The sequence below is a fragment of the Colias croceus genome, chromosome 10 (genome assembly GCF_905220415.1).
Source record: "Colias croceus chromosome 10, ilColCroc2.1".
Taxonomy (NCBI): domain Eukaryota; kingdom Metazoa; phylum Arthropoda; class Insecta; order Lepidoptera; family Pieridae; genus Colias; species Colias croceus.
Window position 1 is genome coordinate 4944852 of NC_059546.1, and position 21407 is coordinate 4966258.

Here is a 21407-nt window from a genome sequence, read left to right on the forward strand (position 1 = left end):
ATCAGACAATCAGCAATTTATTCCACCAATTCGAAATACATATTAAAGTATTCAATCGATAGTTTACAAATATACTTAACACTTATTTAATCATATTGCACACCACTCACAGCTTAATCGGAAATAAATAGGAATGCATCATTAACACATTCTAAAATACAAACATATCAAGGTGATACATATTAATTAAAAATTTCTACGATTCTGGCCTCAAGAATATAATTTCACAGTATAATACACAAGATAATCTTACATCTAACTTAATCATTCGAATTAAACATGGCGAAATATGGCAAGTTTAATTCCTAGAAAATAAAGTTTCATTCTCTATACTCTTCAAAAAACTTGAAAATTACATTTGATCAATAGAGCTATTTATAAATAGTTCATAACTAAAACTATCACAGTTGACTTAGGATTATGAATATCTTGTAACAGGTATTTTTTACAAAAAAACAAATGTCCTTATGTTATGTTTTAACATGTATGCAAACATCCTTTCACTCGTGTAGTCTTTCAACATTGCCGCTGGCACCAGCAGATTCAACAATAACACCTGCGCTGCTTATTGATCTTCCATCATCATAGCTTCCCTTCTCCTCTCCACTATTCACTTCAGGAATCTTTTCACTTGTATCTTCATTATCCATCTTTTCTGATGCCGTTTTACTTTTATTTTTGTTTTTCTTAAATTGCTCTTCCATTTCTTTAAATTTTAAGGTCAGATATCTGTAAAATGAAACAAGCGAATCATTAATGAGTGAATATCCATATTTTACATACAATAATTATAGTATTTCATGCATATTTTGTGAAGTTTTACGCAAAACATATAAGCTTACATACTATTTTTTTTTCTATATTCGTTAGGATTACTTACTTGTCAACTAATGGCCCACTGTAGTCTTCAGGGAATTTTGGAGAATGTGGCAATATGAACTTGTAGAGGCTCTCATTTAGAACATAAAGTTGAGCTGTAGAGGCGCATCGCACATTGAACCACCAGTCGCACGTTAAAGCCGCCTGTGAGAATATTGTGCCATTAGGGCACAAAAATGATGCTTGACCGCCGTTTAAATCGCAATAGTGCCATACCTGAATAAACAAATAAAAGTTATAGTATAGCACGAACAAGATACTAAGGTAATAGTAATATATGTAATGTCAATAAAAGTATAAAAAAACTTACTTGGCACCGCGTTTCAGGATCGGCAAAAAAACCTTTGTAGCGTTGCGTTTTACAGTCAAATTTTGTGGGTGGAATGACGGTCAAGATTGGATAATCTATACCTGGTCGACCCGGTGTACCGCCTTCATCATCAGAGTGTATTTGAAGTGGAAATTGTTGACTGCTTCCACCAGATGAATAATCTGAAATACATACAACGATATGGAATACACCATTTCAAATATCATACTTACAAATAACTGACAAAAATACACATATCTATCTACAGTAGGTATCTTCATTATTTTTTTTTTTCAATACAAATTAATATATTTTACGAATGTACTCACCATCTAAATGTTGAGATGGTGTATTAACAGGAGCTAAGTAAGGTTCTTCATTAAATTCCACGCTTTGTGGTGAGTCTAAAGTTGGTGGTGTTGGCGGTGATGGTGTTGTTATTACTTCTGGAGCCTCAAAAGCCTTCGGAGTACTGAGAACTGGTGCTTCAACTACATTTTGTTGTGCTTTTAACGTGTTTAAAACTTGAAGTAATGTGGCTATTGATGCACTGACATTATCTTTTGTTATTGGCTTAGGTATAGATTTATTTATCTGCAAAGAATTAAGAAGTTCCGCTAAGCTCACAGTATTTGTTTTCTCATTGTGGGTAGGTTTAGATATATAAGAGGGTTCTTCTAAAACGTATTGATAATTAGGTTTTCTGTTAGGGATTTCTTCTGAAATTTCATCAAATTCAGGTACTCGTTCATGATAGGGCTGTGGTGTTAAATGGGGTCTTTCAGTGGCATGTATTTGCGAAGATAATATTGGTCTAAATCCACCTTCAATTACAGGCTCTGCTAAAGGTACAACTGGCGTTTGTTTTTCGTAATACATTTCTGATATTGTTGTCGGAGGTCTCCTAGTCTTATACTGCTGATTATTATAGTTCTGATAATTATATTGAGGTTGAGTTGGTTTGGGTTTTATATAAACAGATTCCTTTTGAATAACAACTGGATGATATTGTTGTCTATTAAGTTCAACTTCGTCTGGTTGATTAAGGTATTTTATTGGAGGCGTTTGCTCGTAGGGGACTAGCTTATATTTCGTAGCCTCCTCTTTTTCCAACAAGTAATATTGTATGTTTGCGTCCTCGTTTTGTTGCACGTTCAAATATGGCTTTCTTGTTGGTTGAGCAAATGGAACACTTATTGAAGGTTTATTTGGCTTGATATATCTATCATAATCACGTTCCCCGTGGACACTGAAGCCTGTTGGCACGGGATTATAATTAGGATTAGGTTTGTGGGCCGGCTGATAAAATGCGGGAAGTATTTCTTTTAAATACAGTTTAGTAGGATTGGCTGAGGCAATATTATGTTGAGTCAACCGATTACCATGATATCTTGGAATATTTTTATGTCTGCCAAATGTATGAATAACTCTCTCGTCTCTTTGATTCGGTGTTATATTACCCGTCTCTACAATATGTGCCTTTTCAACTTCTATAGATTTTGCTTCTTGCCTGGTAGCTGGTGTGGCAATATCATTCGCATAATAAAATGTCATGTACGGAATTAATCTCCGATATCTTTCGTTGATCCCAATTTTAGTAGAATTTATTTTCTCTAAGTCTCTAGTTGCTTTATATTTACTAGTTGTTGAGTAGTCTGAACTGGGTCTCATCATTTTGAAATCATTGAGTGTTTCTATTTCCATGTGACTTATCATTTTAGTTTCGGGACTGTTTCCATTTGATGAAATTGTGATTGATGTTATATTGGGGATGACTGAAACAAAAAAGTTTAATTATACAATTCCTGTGTAATGATAAAAATATGTATATATGCACGTACAGTAACAAAAGTGTATTTAAAAAAAATTCCACAAGTTGTAATTATACTATTAAAGGAATAACATTTTATCGGTAAGTATTTTTTTTAGAAATAATGCCGTATTTCTTTAAAATTAAAGAATATTTACAAGTATTAATACGAATGTAACCAAAGAAATGTAAATAACAATGAATGACACAGTCGACCGTTCTTATTATCACATTTAACACAAATTTCAACCTTATTCGTATGTGTTTAGGTTCAAAGTTATATCTATTGAAAATTAACGCCCTCTGTTGTAGAAAAGCCGAACTTTTTCGTAATTGTATTTTTCTGAGCAAAAAGAAACAAAACATCTCGGTAACCGCAAGATCGTGCGTTAGGGGTAAATATTTTTAAAATGCTGAATTTATTTTCAATTTAGTTTTCACTAAAATGAAGCTGTCCAATTAAAGGCTTATTTTAGTTGTGTGTACTATTTAGCTATTGGTTTACATGTGTTAGTTTTGGCGACTGTGGTTTTCATACTAATTATGACAATATAGCAGTTCTAGTGTATTGTTATTTAGATTTCTATGTAAAGAATCTATACTTATAATATGTAATATAAAGCTGAAGAATTTGTTTGTTTGTGTGTGAATGCGCTAATCTCAGGAACTTCCGGTGTCTGGTGTGATTTGAAAAATTCTTTCTGTTTTAAATAACAATATATCATCACACTAAGACCAACAGGAGCGGAGCAACGCGGGTAAAACCGCGAGGCACAGCTAGTTATGAATAAATTTTAAGAGCAATTTATACAAGTATTCGTACAAAAATGTTGAAGACATAAGACAAACAAACAATGAGTGCGATAATTTGGTACTATTATAAGAAGGCCTTTTAGTTTTTGCCCTACATTTAATAACCTTCTCCTTCACAGTGCGTTGTTTTCTTTTTCTTTCCATGGATTAAAGTTTTATGTTGTCATAAATAAATGGTACCACGCAGTTTCCTAAGAGTATACCTATTTATAAGATAGAAATGTCAAGTAGTTAGGTCAAAACTTTTAGTTAAAACTATTTCCATAATAAATTTATAAAAAAATATTTATTTATATCCTTGTAAAACATATTTTCAATCTCACCTACATAGGTAGGTATTATATAATATTTGCGTACACCTTTGCACCTATGAGTACCTAGTCTATAGTATTATTTATTCAGAAAAGCTCTAACTGACATCCATCCATACAAATATTAATAATTATTATGCTCCAAGATTTAGGCGGAGGACCCACAGCCAAGAAATCCAGCGAGGGAGGACTTTGTGTTTGTTTTTATCCCGGAAAGTCCATGGAAACGTATAGGTTTAATGCGGGTAAAATCTTGGGTTCGCCTTTTAAGTTTTATTTGACTACGCGGGCTTAAAGCTAGTAAGTACCTACAATATAAATAGAGTAGATGAATACATATATATTTAAAATGATAGTACATACTAAATTGTACACAATGAGTCCAACAGTGACCATTAGACAAAGGTTTTATAAATCATAGACAGCTGCACTTGCAAGACATATCAAACGAATTTAACCGTAAACTGGGTTAATAGATCTAACAATAGAAAATAATGAACTAATCAAGAATTGTATGAAATAATATAGATGTATAAATATTTCATAGTCATACAATTTAGAAAGCTGCGCACATCTATTTTATGCCTTTTGCTTCAATACGCACAAGTTTCTAATTATGTATTAGGTACCTATCGGTAAAAATATGCATATTAGCTTTTTAAACATCTGCCCCGTCTTTAACTCTGTTTAAACATATTATTTGCTTGCTGAACGGATGTAGAATGTTAGCTTGTTATTTATTGGTCACTGAAGCCTTGAAGAAGTGACTGGACTCAGATACGTATTCTGAACACAACAATAGGTACCTAGGTACTACCTAATTAGTTATCTGTAAGATACTAAAAAATAATAAGTTTTCAATTTTGAAGCACTATTATATACAAAATTATTGTATACTAAATGCAAAATGCCGAATAGAATGTATCTACCTAACTAACTGAAAGTATTAAATTTTATGCAAGGCCTTGAATCAAAAAATATCTTTAAAAATGAATCATTTTCTTTTAGAGTATATCATGTAACTACTTAACCTAGTACATACATTAGCTTTTGTATGAATCTCAGGAACTACTGGACCTATTTCAAAAATTATTTCACAGTTGGATATGTAGGTAGGTTCATGAGCCCTGAATGCTATTGGCTATATCTATTATGTATTTAAATCCCGGTCGAAATCGGGCTGCTCGTATTCATTTATAAAATTTAGCTATTAGGATGCTCAATTATCTACATATATAATGTACATAAAGCTTAATAAATTTTCCCAACCCTAACCTGCCAATCGTGCAGAGCATATTATATTATTTACTAGCGGTCCGCCCCGGCTTCGCCCGTGGTACATATTCACGTTTTCTCTACATAAGAACCATCCTCGAACTTCAAGGAATATTATAAAAAAAGAATTAACGAAATCGGTTAAGCCGTTCTCAAGTTATGCGCTTACAAACACATTTACATCATCGTCTAACTCTAACACTTTATTACCAAAGTGCATGTATACAATTAATTTATACGTACATGATCGCATAGATTATATCAAAATATTTTGGTTGTGAATGGCGGAATTGAAAGCTTTTGTCGGTTTCTTTACAAGGTCTTATCGAATGTTGTTATATAAAAATAATTCATAACATTATCAAAATTAATTCATATTATCATTATAATTACTTATATCAATTATAATTTCATAAATTTAATAAGTCCATATGAACCCAAAATTTTTGTTATTGCTTTAATGCCTTTTTATAGCTGTTAATGGTTTGATTAAATTTATAGATATTATTATTATTTGTTGTTTTCAAGGAACGTAATATCGTGACCACTGTAAATGTCTTATTAGACCCACGGCATTCAAATGTGGTTACTCGCTATATTACGGACTAACTGATGTTTATTGTCTTCCAATCACGATAGATACTGGGCTTTAGATCGAAACCATTAATAATTTAATTCTAGTATTGGAAATATCTTATTGTTAAAAATTATAAGATATAAATTATTAAAGTTGAAAACACGCTAAAGCCCTTTGCTTTAATATAATACATATTCATATTATTTATACATTTTAATTTGTAACCTATTGCAAAAATTAAATACTTAGGTAATAATATATCCATCTCATAATGCATTTCTAATGTATTCTTAGGTGCTAGAAAGTTATGAATTTCTTAAGCGTTTAGACGAAGAAAGCTATTTAAAATAAAACTATGTAACTAACTACTTAGTTACAATATTATTTCTTTTATATATTTAAAATTATCTTAACATTGCGTAATAACGTTTTTATATTTGCAATCTTTTTATTATATCTACTTAATTCCAGTTAGTTACCTAATCCTTTAAAATACAATACGATGACTGTAAATACTTTGATTTAATTAAATTTAGACATGTACTCGCAAGCACACGAATAAATTACAATTTTATGTTATAAAATCAACCCAACTAACTACTTACTTGTTATATACTTTTTATATACTAGTTATATACTTTTTTTACTTTTTGAGTTTTAAAAATCAACGAGAAGAGAATATGAATAGATATACCTATATGTACTGAGCATGCCAATGAAGTAAATACCTATATTCTATCAACCTACCTATATGAATTTTGAAATCAAGTTCTTAGAGATAATATGATAATATCTAACTCTATCTAACTATTTTCATCGCATAACGTAGGTTGGACTTCTCAGATTATGTGAGACAATATAAGATTCGCGGTTATTAGATATTATAACCACCTCACACCTGCCTAAATTATACAGTGCTCGGTTTAATCCAATGTTTGTCACATTCAGAGTTGTAGGTATAAGTAGGTCGTTTAGTGCCATAAAACGTGATTGTCGCTCAGATTCACCCAAATTATAGAAAGCAGTCATTACAGTGAAAGCGAAACGCGTCCACCAAGTGACGCCAAAAGTGGTTGCATAAGCATCGTGTTTACTGATTAGGTGAGATTGTATGGCCACGCTTAAACGGTCACGAATAAGATTATCATGTATCCGAAATGTTATGATTCGACTTAAAAAAATTGACGTCCATCACTGGATTTTGTTACGTAAGATAAGTATGTTACTATTGGTGTCAGTAATAATTACATACCTATACAATTATCATCTATAATAATTATCTCATCATATAAATAATAATTATCTCATCATTACATGAATAGGTATCTACCATCATTACGAAAAAGTTTAAATATATAAAAATAATTAGGTAATTCATCCATTCAGACAAATTTTGATAAAGGTAGCTTCTACTCGGATTAAGTAAACGAAAGAAACCTAAAGGGTTATCGTTTGGCCCTATGAGTGGTGTGAGTGCCCTCATTCTTATTAAAAACCTAATTTAATTCATTAACAGCTTTTACAGAAGCAATAATATGCATTTCCTGCCATGAAAATATCCAGCTATTAATGATCGCAGAACGTGAACAATGAAACCTCCTTTACACCGTGTACTACAAGGTGTAAAACTACGAGCGTAACATACATTATTATGCTATCCACTCGCTTGTTTTATACAACAATTACGAAATAAAGTTGTTAATCTAGTAACAATTGAGTTATGACTAATACCAGTTGAGCAAATAACTGAAGTCCTGGCTAGGGACACCCGTGCTCTATATCTTACATTGACTTTCGAAAGCTCAAAGATAACCTCGAGATTTGCAATGGTCTGGCATCGACTGTCGCAACCTTAGTATGCAGTGTTTATAGTATCATAGCCTTTCTCCACACAATTTACATATAAATTTGTTATTGGCTCAATAGAGAAATGTAATTCACTTCACACTTTGGCGTTTGCTAAACTTACGCATACAAATGTTTTTTTTTTTAAACCACTAAGCTATTTTCGTAATTATACCTAGGTATATGCGTTCCTGCCTACAAAAGAAAAGACGTCATTATCTCTTCTTATTAATTATTATACACTAGCTGCGCTTCGCGATTTCCCCGCGTGGCTCCGCTCCTGTTGGTCTTAGCGTAATGATACCTATATAGCCTTCCTCGATAAATGGGCTATCTAACACCGAAAGATTTTTTCAAATCGGGCCAGTAGTTCTTGAGATTAATGCGTTCAAACAAACATACAAACAAACTCTTAAAAAAATATTAAAATTTAAGGAGTAAAATACAATGAGTGTAGTAATTTTTGACATACAGGTGCGCGAAGCTGCAAGTGGGAGCTAGTTTTACAAGAAAAAAATTGTCGTGAATGTAATTTCTTAATTTACTTAACGATCTACAATCAAATTAATGTTCAACTTGCTGTTCATCCACAAATGGCTCGGTCTTCACAAATACGTACCTAAATACCTAATATCCACTTATATCTACTTATATGGCATTCATTGAAAGTTGCTAGTCAATTTAAAATTCTTATAAAGATACATATTTCATGTACAACGACTTATGTAGCAGAGTTTAATTAATATAAATCAATTGAATAGAAAAATACGAACTAAGAAATATTGAAAGGTTTTTTACGAATCGATATTATTAGGAGATTAAGTACCTAGCTACCTATCTAGGTCCCTCGGTCCTCCCTACCAAGGTGATTCTTAATCTTACGTTCCCTTTTAATTACAATAACAAAAACTGGTTATCAAGTGAATATTTAAAAAAAAAGTTATGTAATTTAGATACATATAGTACTTACCTACTAAAGATTTTTTGCAGAAGTTAGGACACAAGTGAGTAAGTATACGTAAGTATTGCAGTGCTTGCTTTGGACTTGATGAATATTTTCGGAATGTTAAAAAAAATTCCGGTTTGGCGGGACGCAGAAGGCTACTTGTCTCTAAAATCGATCAGGAAGATATTGCATAGATACCCACGGCTCTACAAGGAAGAACTAAGAAGCCGTTACTCATGTCGCATTTAAACCTAGTGCAAATACACTCGTCTGATGTAAATACTTACATCAAACGAGCGAATGCTCATTCTAACCCCACTATGTCAAATTATTTTAGTGTAAATCGGCGTAGAGCATTCTTTCGTTGTTCTTATAGTGCTTTCGAAAAGATTCTATGCAATGTTCTAATGCTGAACATGTGAACAACACTGAATACGAGTTTTCGTTTACACTAAAAGATCACGAAAACATGCTCTTGCTCTAGCTCTAACACTATGTTCGTTTGATGTAAATAGAATTAGAATTCGTCCGAAAAAAATGATTAGACCTTGCGAAAAAATTTATCGAAGATGAAACCGATACATTATTAACTCCATTAAATTGACAACCTTCTAGTTTTTGTAATAGCTTAATTGTTAATGGACATATTTCACAAAAAAAAAGTTAATATACTGAGATTTTTTAATTCTAAACATTGCAACAAATTTTAACTGGGTCAAGGAAGTTTTACGCTAATATGTTACTTATGTGTTGATAATAATTTATTTATATAAAGCAAATTGAAGCACATTACACCTATTCTAAGAATCATTTAATAAGCGGTCTGGGCTAGTACCTATTATTTGATATTTAAAGTCAATAACAAAATCTGCACACATATCAATATGTAGGTAGTTTACGTTTACGTATCTTCAATAATGTTATTACTTATTAGTGTCATAACTGCGCAATATGAACTAATCCCTTTATCTGATAAATCTGTGCTTCAGTACCATAATAAGTATGACCCTCAAAAAATTAAACCTGGTAATATTTTACATTCAATAAATAGGTTTCAAAAAGCTATTTAGCATCTAAAATAGGTACATTTAGCAACAGAGAGAACGATTAACAATTAACTATTTACGTCCATCTCATCATTGTAATCATAAAATATTATATAACTTTAATATAAATTGGATAAAATGCTCTATATTTCTTAAAACAACGATCGTGAAGGTTTTCCACTTTATTAGAAGAATGCCTGAGCGTTAAGTCTAGACTCTTGTTAAATAATATATGCCTACCATGAATAAATAGCAATTCATATCTGCTGTTAAATCCTGTAATTTAAAGTAAGTTAGTACACTTGTTGGTACATCATAGCCTTATCGCACTGGCCATTTCTTATTTGGGTTCATTTGACCTTCACGCGTCATTTTAACAATACCTACATAATTATTAATTGATAGTTGCAAATAGTCTATAATTAAACTACATGCAGGCTACTGTTTCTTCATCGTTATTCATTGTCATGATGAAACGCTATTCTTTTTTATACTTTGTACACAGTTATTAACCTCTAAAAATCTGATATTTGCATGTACATTGCAACAGTGTATTTGTTTACAATAGAATCGAAAGAATTCTTGTAGCATCAAATCGTTTTATCGTGAAATTTCTCATGCATAACATTAACGCGCTAGCGGATTGGTAAGTTTGGTACCATGAGACTTACCTAGTACAGTAATATAATAATAATCTTCAAGCTGCATCAGACACAAACAATAACATGTGAAAGAATGGCTACTTTCTTTATTATTGTTTATTATAAGGCAAATGAAATCGGGCATAGATTTTATCTGAGAGAGATCAAGATAGAAGTATTTGGCCCAATGTATCTTAATAAATAATTTATTAAAATGTCTGGTTTGGTATGGTATAATGGTAGGTACGCATTATTCCAATTATTTATATTTATTTACACCTTATATAACTACTATATTATTTTAATTACAGATACGTGAACAAGGTGAAGTATCTAATCGCGGAAATTTATCGCCTAGCATTTAACAACAGTAGTAAATAATTGTCAAGGGAGGGACCCAGGAGAGCGGCAAGCTGTCGTCAAGCTTGGTGGCGCTGTTGCAACCGGCAAGTGGGTCAGCGTGACTGTCGCCGAGAAAATGTCCGTTCTGCCTTTATCTGATACACATTACATGAGACTAACTAGTTTAGTCCACTACGGAGGTCCATGACACAACTATTTTTGGTTAATACTAAAAATAGAAGTTTATTTATACATGGTGAATATCAATTTTAAAGGCGGATTTTATTTAAAATTTTATTCAATTATTTTATTAAACTATACTTATTAATACACAGCGGCAGAGTTTGTTTATTTGTATGTCAATCTGGAACTACTGCACTGATTTTGAAAATTCTTACTCTATTGAATATGTAGACATCTACGTGATTCCTGTGGGCTATTTCTGTTATTTACACCACGGGCACAGAATACATAATAGTAGCTAAACGCTACAGAACGGACACTCTCCGCCTCCCGCCAAAATTAAACACTTACCTCACCCCGCACGATCAGACATGTTATGGTACCCATTTCCCCGCAAGGACGATACCAACGACGTCTTTAGACGAAACGCAACGAAGATTGACAACATTAATCAAATTGACTTAAAGCAATTTTATTATTTTGGATTTGTGATTATCGTTTTTCGTAGAAAATGGTTAGATATTGTGCTGTTTACGGATGTATTTCATCAGAAAAACGCGAATTTTTTTTTACGCTAGTCACAAATGTGCCAACCATAAAGAGTTTACACACACATTTGCAGTCTCTACAGTGTGACTGTCAAAACTATAATTTTGTATGGAGTGTCCGGGGTGTGCCACGGGCGAAATATTAGTATTAGTAAATATTCATATTTCATATTTATGGAAAGCTTTATATTATAATTAGTGTAATGATTCAGGGAACTTTCTTACAAATTTTATGGATTAAATTCTTGATAGAGTAAGTAGGTAGGTGTGCATGCAATACTACGTCGGTAGGATATTTCATATTGTGGTATATAACCTATGCAGACAGAACTAATAAGAATACTAAAATAATTATTCTTCACACTATGTAATTAGCTGATAGATAGCTCCAAATTGTACATTAATAAAAAATGTGAAAGGTAAAAGTTATAACTATTTGCATTCTTACTAAGCAGTAGGTAAGCACTTATAAAGTTTTAACTTATAAGTCAATATTGAAGATGTCTTTTACACTATTGTATTGTGTAGGTACTGTGTGGTATTTTATGTATATTAATTGATAAATTATTTTTATCAATTCTAACAAAGAATGATATTTAACTTCTCGATACAGGAATTCAATGCCTCTAGTCGCATAGAATGCTTATTATCTTTGTGTGACTATTAAGTTATCTACGTATTGTTCACAGGCAAGGTGAATATCTACAGTTGACATGACATTGTAGTGTGCGTTACCCAGGCAAAATGTTTTGCTTTAGAGAGATGAGACTTAAACAAATAATTAGTGTATCATGAGGAGCAATTTGTTTACTAATAGCAAAATTTGTTTGAATTGTAGTTTTTAAGTTATTTAAGAAAAACAAATTTTGCTGGAGTAACGTTTGAAACGTTACCCAGGCAAAATCGTCTTTCAAAAATTAGTTTCAGCACGGAACCAAATACATGAATAGATAGCTTTTGTTGAGTAGTAAATGTTTATAAATAGCAAAATTTGTGTGTGGTATAGTTCTTTAGTTATTTAAGATTTTGCTGCGGTAACGTTTTGGGATTTCCCAGATCTCGAAAACGGCTCAACGCAGAAGTTTGAAAAAAATACCAATAAAAGACCTCAATTTGTTTAAATTTGTTTAATCATTAGTTTTTGATTTGGTTGACGTAAACCAATGTAATTAAATGGTTTCAAAAATCAGAAGAAGCGGGTTTACATGTAAACCAATACACTTATAACCAAATAAACAGCTGTAAAAAATACCCGTGGTTCGACGCTTGTTTACATCAGAAATATTAGATTTCATACTTTACACATTAAGAAGATAAAAACAAATTTGATTTATTTTAGACTGGTCGTACTTTAGCGATCAAATACGCAGTTCCCATAACATTAAGAAACATGGCATACTTTAAACAAATTAAAATGATTCCTGAAAATTCCTTCCTGTTAATTGCAGCTTTGAATTACGGCTCTAATGAAAGTTATCTCAAAAACAAGATTATGTCAGCAATTCTCTAATGAGCCGACCAAATTGAAAAGGTCACATAAAAGCGACCGCACCATACATAAGCGCAACCATCTGAAATGAACAGGATAATATTATAGATGTTTTGTTAGTACAGTTGAATACAAAAGTTTTCTGGTCAGGTTAGTTAAAATAATAAAATGGTTAAGATTCATTATTTTTATTTAAAAAATCAGTCTCATACAAATTATATGTATTGCTTTGCCTTAGCATCAACATTTTTGCTCACAGCTAAAGAGTAAGTAAGACAAGGCATATAGCTGTTGCGTTGCATTGCACACAGCGATGCGCGCTGCTCTGACTAGCATCAAGAACGTTAAAACGTTTTTAGCGTGGCTTTGCGTTGTGGTATCAAAATAAAACATTTGGTTTAACAGAAACAACAAATTAAGTACTAAAAATATAGCTACATGTATATATGTTTGTATTGTTTTAAATCACACTATAAATTATACACTATGATATTACACTTTTATTAACTAGTAAAAATTGTGTAATATGGTACTGCACTTAAAAAATATTAAAAAATCGGCTTCACGAATAACGTTTTTCTGCTTAACTGTACAAAACATCGGTTACCAAGCTGCTAATTTGCGAAGATTACCCGTACGTACGGTGCAGTCGCTTTTACGTGACCTTTTCAATTTGGTCGGCTTATTAGAGAATTGCTGACATATTCTTGTTTTTGAGATAACTTTCATTAGAGCCGTAATTCAAGGCTGAAATTAACAGGAAAGAATTTTCATGAATCATTTTAATTTGTTTAAAGTATGCCATGTTTCTTAATGTTATGGGAACTGCGTATTCGATCGCTAAAGTACGACCAGTCTAAAATAAATCAAATTTGTTTTTATCTTCTTAACGTGTAAAGTATGAAATCTAAAATGTCTGCTGTAAACAAGCGTCGAACCACGGGTATTTTTTACAGCTGTTTATTTGGTTATAAGTGTATTGGTTTACATGTAAACCCGCTTCTTCTGATTTTTGAAACCATTTAATTACATTGGTTTACGTCAACCAAATCAAAAACTAATGATTAAACAAATTTAAACAAATTGAGGTCTTTTATTGGTATTTTTTTCAAACTTCTGCGTTGAGCCGTTTTCGAGATCTGGGAAATCCCAAAACGTTACCGCAGCAAAATCTTAAATAACTAAAGAACTATACCACACACAAATTTTGCTATTTATAAACATTTACTACTCAACAAAAGCTATCTATTCATGTATTTGGTTCCGTGCTGAAACTAATTTTTGAAAGACGATTTTGCCTGGGTAACGTTTCAAACGTTACTCCAGCAAAATTTGTTTTTCTTAAATAACTTAAAAACTACAATTCAAACAAATTTTGCTATTAGTAAACAAATTGCTCCTCATGATACACTAATTATTTGTTTAAGTCTCATCTCTCTAAAGCAAAACATTTTGCCTGGGTAACGCACACGACATTGTAGTACCTACACCGTGGGAGCGCTAGCGCGTTTAGGACAATTTAAACGATCTTTATTCTTTACCTACTAAGATCCGAACATAAGGCGAAATTCAACGGCGTGATAATAGAATGAGACCAATTTTATAATGAATTTAGTCTATTAAAAAATGTATTAAAAATGGGTTGACTGGGAAAATCCTGGACAGGACATTTTTAATGAATTAAAAAAAACCATTTATTTTAATTTTTTATTAATTGTAGTTTCGAGATAATAAAACAATTTTGTAATAAAACAGTGCTGACATAATTTTTTTTTCATCATCCTATCAAGTGAAAATAACTGGTACCGACATACCTGGTTATACCTGCCAACCTAGCCGTTTGTCCCGGTAAATATTAGAAAATGACTATGACGGCACATTCTGTAGGTTTCATACTTTAAGTCTATTATATATTTTTTATTATGTATCTTGATACTGCAATTAATTAAAAAAAATGTTTTTTTTTAATTCATTAAAAATGTCCTGTCCAGGATTTTCCCAGTCAACCCATTTTTAATACATTTTTTAATAGACTAAATTTATTATAAAATTGGTCTCATTCTATTATCACGCCGTTGAATTTCGCCTTTGTTCGGATCTTATTAGACCCATATCGACTGCGCAGCACAATAAAATATATTCGGGTTGTCTTAAATATGGTGTAGACGTAGAATTATTTTAGGATAATTTTTACGCTTCTCTATTCATCTCTGCGCTTATTTAGTTGAATTCAAATTAAGTGAATACTAACTATGATATATAATAGGTCATTGAATACTAATAGCAGTTTCTTCTAGGCCGCCGTGCGCAAACTATGATCGCATCACTGCGAGATAACGGTCAAACATCTGCCTCTTTTGGATAAAAATAACGATGTTTAAAAACAAACTTTTCCAATCTATTAAGAATATTTGATTGCGTGACACATAAATTAATATATTTAAACAATAACATGAATAATATTTAAAATATTGTGAAACATTAATTCATTTAAATTGTATTTTTTTATACAACGTTTGCGTTTTATTTATACAACTAGAAATATTTTAATTTTAAGTTAATTTAAAAACAACTGTTGTAAGACTCTTCTATAAACCAATTATATTCAAGAACATAATACCTACTTATCTTATGACGAGATAATTATTGTAATAACATACTTTCGATCGAAGTTATAACACTAAGAAAGTTCTATCAAAACTAGTACTTTGGTCTTGGTATATACTTAGGTACAGACCTAAGTTATTGAACTTACCGATATATAATAATAAATTGCTGCCTATAAAGAGAATTCAAATGTTTTATAGGTAGAACAGATACCTGATAGTTAAAAACTTTTCTACCCCGCTAAATGGACAATAAACATATTTAGATAATAAAAGTAACCGGATAATAACAACCTTTAGATACAAGGCCATATTTATCGGCAATAATACTTAAGACGTATGAAATGTTTACAATTTCGACTATATACTTATATATACGTATATAAGTATATAGTCTATACGTATAGCTTACTAGCTACTGGTACGGTCTACCTACTTACAAGTTACACTTTGGTAAGAACTGTTTGAAAACTTTATTCAACTTTAAGATATGTATTATCTTGTCCACTTTCCTACCAAACTTTATCAGTAGACGTATAATATTAAAATTACGTTCCGCAATAATAATTAGCATACGAAATTTCAAATGTTCCTAGATGATTTCTCAATTATATTAGGTAGGTATGTTATTTCGACAACAACTTGTCATAATCAATATACTATCTAGTATCTAGGAAGAATGTTATAACTCATTTAAATTCTTTGTAACCAGTCAACTCATAACTTATTTACCTACTTATCAAATCTTACGTTACGCTATTGAAGAAAAAAATGTACAGAGTATTAAATAATAAAAGTGGTCCTACGAGGATATTACGGACTATATGCAGTATGTGCCTACCCAATTAATTACTCACGCAATTGATGTATGAGTTAAAATTTCATTGACAGAAAAGGCATCGTGCATTCGAGGACAGCAACTGTTTATGTTGCACATGCGGCCTGTTGCATATGCATGAACTCCGCAAAAACCGGCCAATACGAAGCACTGAGAGGAAACTGAAACTTGGTCTGCGATAACACGCTTTTTATGAACCCAAGTCTAGTGTGCTCAATAAACATACCGACCGATATAATATGTAACTTAAATATATGTTGAGAAATCGCCATATTTTTTTTGCAATGATTGCTTTTTTGGTATAAATTTGATATAGGTAATAGATTAAGTGGTAATTAAGAGGCTATTAATGTATTTACAAATCTTATTTTCATAAACATTCGTAATTGGTTGTAGTTTTTTATGAATATTTTAATACTTTAAATTACACAAAAATGTAGTTAACTATATTAGCAGCGATACTATCTGCTCTTTGACCTTCACTTTCAGACTGAAATACCTACTTGCAACGTGACCAGGAAGTAAATTATATATCACTCTGACCACAGTATTTGCTTTGAACAATTAAATATGGCTATACGCCAATTATACTTAGGTATATTCAAACATTAAAGGAGAAAAAATGTTCGTAAATCGTAATGCATAAAAACTTAATAAAATGATTCAATTAAATTATATTGCTTATATTTTTTTAACCTTCACGTCAACAAAGAATTCAGCTAAATTTTATATAACAAAGAGATAATGTGCATATATATTATTTATTAATAAAAAGGAGTTTGATTTATTGAATATATTTTTAACTACTGAATCTATTTTCAAAAAATATATTCACTAATAGACACTGTACATTACATATATTATGACATATATTAAGACTTTTTCATTGGAACTCAATTCATAGCATATGTTTATCTATGTTTAATGTTTATATATTTATCTACTTCGTAGAGTCCAAGAGTAAGTAAGTAGTGGCAAATTGTTAATATAACATTAGGTCAGCGACTTTTACTAGTAGATCCACACACAAGTTTCCAAGAAGCAATAAGCAATTGGCATTATTTTATTTTAAGAGCAATCAACTTAGTGAAGTATAAGAACATGTTTAGCTGTCTTATGGAAGTCGGTGAGAGTGCAGGAAGACCAAGAAAAAGATGCAAAGCGATCACTAACATATTTATGTGTTATACCGGATGATAAAATAATAATTACTATTAAAACTTTCTCGATTACCGAATAATTAAGAATGGTTTCCTGTCGGATACTAGGTATCAATAAATTATTAAATATCTATTAAAATATGCAAATCATCTATTTTTGGAGAAAATTTTATTCTTGGATCCTTAAATTAACATTGATCTTGCCTGTTTTAAGATATCTAATCATTCATTATTTATTCCGTATTCGTGTTCAAAAATAGCAATAATAGGTACTTAGTTAACTAAATTTCATAATATTTTTTTGAATGATTTTTTGTAATTCTCGCCAAACGCCAATAAAATTCCAATTACCGAATATCTACATACAAATAGGAGTAGCACCCTACAACTTTGAACGGATATGAAGCACACGAGATTCCAATTAGAACGACCAAAATTTAACTAAATTCCTTAAAAAGCTATATCATATTACCGGAGGATATACATACCGGAGTATCAATATGGATTTGATTTATTTGAAGAACTTGATGTAAATTACTCAAAACGTTAACATAAATGCAACTAGCGCAGCCACGAAGGGTGTTGTAAGGCACATACCGAATGTTTATGCAAGTTGCACTGACTGTGATTCAGATATTTACATGTTAAATTGTATTTACTTTTATTTGTTCTAGATTAAAACATTCTTAATGATTCTGGTTATAGACTTTTTCTTAAATATCTACTGATAGATAGAGATATAATGTAATTTTGCCACAAAATAATTTCTATGTTTCTACTATTCATGGATATTCAACATCTGTCCAAGTTTCATATACCACGTGCGACAAACTGTGTTGCACACCGTAATAAACTGGTCGATGGTCATCGCCGAAGGTTGCCGGGGTCGCATATTGCTGTCATCAGTGAAAGTGCATGCGTGCCTAACGATACATCCACTGCAATCATTTGAATCAATGTCCATCGCCTGTTAATTATTACGCGTTATGTACGTATCTTTAAAATTGTTATATAAAAACATTTGCACAACTAAAATCCAAAGTACTTAAATTGGTTATAAAGTACTGGTCGCAAATAACTGTAGAGTCGTTAGGTAGGTATATGTTTCTTAGGTAGAGTGGAAAAACAATCATAAAAAATATAATACACACTTATGTACGAATCATCTGAATTATATAATTCATTGCGTTATTCACATTAACTGTTCGTCGATCAATAATAATATATTGACACAAGTAAAAGTATGAAGTAATTTTATTTCAACACTAGCTTCCGCCCGCGACTCCGTCCGCGCGGAAAAATTAAGATTTATTTTTTTCTACGTATTTTTCCGGGCTAAAAAGTATCCTATTGTATGCCCAGCATAATAAGGTATAATTATACCAAGTTTCATCGAAATCGAACCGTTAGTTTTCACGTGATGCCTGAGAATACAGACAGACAGACAAACAAAATTTTTTTTAATCACATACATATTTGGGTTTGGTATCGATCCAGTAACACCCCCTGCTATTTATTTTTTCAATATTTTCAATGTACAGAATTGACCCTTCTACATATTTATTATATATGTATAGATACAATGATCACTAATCAAATTGGATAACATATCAAACGTTACGATTTTATTGTGTTAATCTAACGTAATGAATGCCGTAATATACGCGCGGAGAGCAAGTGGATCGGTGCTTTAATTGCTCTAACTTCTATTATACGTGCATCGATACGGCTTGGTAATTCATAAAATTCGTAATTTGTAGAAGATATGTTTTAAGTTTGTGCAAATATTATATTTTGAAAACAGTTAGTTTTTAATAATATCAACACTTATGTTTATTTTTGGCACCTCATCAAAGAATTCAAGTTCGAAAGAGTGAAAAGAGATCTTATCATGAGTTTATTCAAGTTCCAATTAACCTTTAAATTACGATTCTCTACAAATCTATATAGTATCTAGTTTGTTTGTTTGAACGCGCTAATCTCAGGAACTACTGGTCCGATTTGAAAAAGTATTTCGGTGTTAGATAGCCCATTTATCGAGGAAGGCTATCTATATATTATCACGCTAAGACCAACAGGAGCGGAGCAATGCGGGTAAAACCGCACGGCACAACTAGTCAGTTATCTATGTAGAGTTTTTAAGGTTTTAATATATTATTCTTTAATCTTACTTTTAACTAATAGGTAACTAATATATAATATTCCTTGTATTGTATTCCTTCCTGGTATTAAACTAAATGGTACCAAAAATTTAACCGAACTAAATTTATACATTAACCCATGTAAAAAAATTGTTTCGAGATATTTTATTTTTTAGAGTAAAAAGAAAGAAGACGCAGTGTGCGATAAAAAAGAAATCTGGTACAAGGTTAGGCACAATTAGATATTGCAATTAAGTATTATGTTATAATAATAGTAACAAATTACTAACTAATTGATAGTCTCCATAAAGTTGTGATATATATTTTTGCAAAGATTTGTCAATTAAAATTTCTCAAGGTGTTTGAGCCCAAAATATAATTTAATTTAATTAAACAGCAACACTTTATACTTTCATAGGAAGTTCAGTAAATATATAATTTTTATCTATTAATTTATTTTAGGCAGGTTAAAAGATTTCATTATTACGGCTTATCTTAATTTTTGCATTACGTGATCTGACATTGGACTTGGGCTTATTGTGTTGTTGATTCCTAAACCATTACATTATTTGAGGTCAGTGTAGAAAGGAATAATATTTGTTGAAATTAAACTGAGATTTTGATCGCTACCATTCGTAATTAGTAGACCATGTAGCATGACTACTGAAATCGATATCTTTATTTTGATTGCCGGAATTTTAATTAATAGTTAATTGCAAGGACTGTAAGATTGACGTCATATTTCAGTTACTCCACTTATTAAAAAAAATCCCATTCTATTTAATAAATATTAACTAAAAGCATTTTTGAAACTTTTATGAATAAATAAATTATTTTAAAATGGTACTTACCGCATAATATTAGCATCCAAAGCTTCATTGTTATCGTGTAAATCCAACATTCAAATGAAAAATAGCTTTTTATATGAAATGATATTATAACCGTAAATATCAGCCGAGCGAACTAAGGCACGCGCATGCGTTTATCACGGTTCACGTTACGAATAACTTTGAGAGCCAACCAAAGCTACGGGTGTTGGTAAGTGGTAAGGCTGCGCCGGATCACTCCCTTTTTTCTGTAGGTATAATTCAGTCATATAAATAAAGTGATAGTAGTGCCTACGGACTTAAAACTGTATTATATTCAGGTTCATCGGACCACAAGTTTTAAAACATGGAGCTTTGTCAAAATAGGAATCTTACTGATTTAATAAACATAAAAATTTTTTTAACTATTTGTCGTAAATTTACTGTATTAGTTGACAGCTTCTGTACCTTCAAATACCACATAAGCTATAGAAATTTATTTATTTGTACAAGGTTGTTTGTACCCTATCAAAATATATCAATGCTTAGGTACATATTTTTCCTTTTTTTGGGCACAATAACATGATTATGTACAGGAAATTATTTAAAACAGGATACGACAATCGCTGCCGATATCAAGTGAAAGCTATAGAAAATTGGTTCAACCATAATATAAATATTAAATAACTACCGTTTTTTAAAGTTGCATAATATTTAATTTGAGTAGACTATATTACAGTCCTCGTTAAAATTAATTGTCGAGGGCATTTTCATGAAAATTTATATACCTTCATATATTACTCACAATTTTCAAACAATTGAATTTAAATAGAGACAATAT

At 31.2% G+C, this 21407-nt stretch overlaps 1 protein-coding gene across 1 annotated transcript; it reads right to left on the minus strand.

Annotated features, from left to right (window-relative positions):
* Position 1: 1 nt before the first annotated feature.
* LOC123695019 lies at positions 2–20778 on the minus strand. The gene is made up of 5 exons (XM_045640700.1): positions 20612–20778; positions 1519–2964; positions 1190–1371; positions 881–1095; positions 2–729 (listed from the first exon to the last, which is right to left on the minus strand). The coding sequence occupies exons 1-5, from the start codon at positions 20637–20639 to the stop codon at positions 501–503; spliced, it is 2100 nt and encodes a 699-aa protein (XP_045496656.1). The 5' UTR covers positions 20640–20778; the 3' UTR covers positions 2–500.
* Positions 20779–21407: the final 629 nt, after the last annotated feature.

Coding starts and splice junctions, on each gene's coding strand:
- LOC123695019 (XM_045640700.1), bottom strand. CDS start 20,639: ATGAAGCTTTGGATGCTAATATTATGCG. Junction 1,096..1,189: donor ATCCTGAAACGCGGTGCCAA/GTAAGTTTTTTT, acceptor TTGTTTATTCAG/GTATGGCACTATTGCGATTT. Junction 730..880: donor AGTGGGCCATTAGTTGACAA/GTAAGTAATCCT, acceptor TTCATTTTACAG/ATATCTGACCTTAAAATTTA.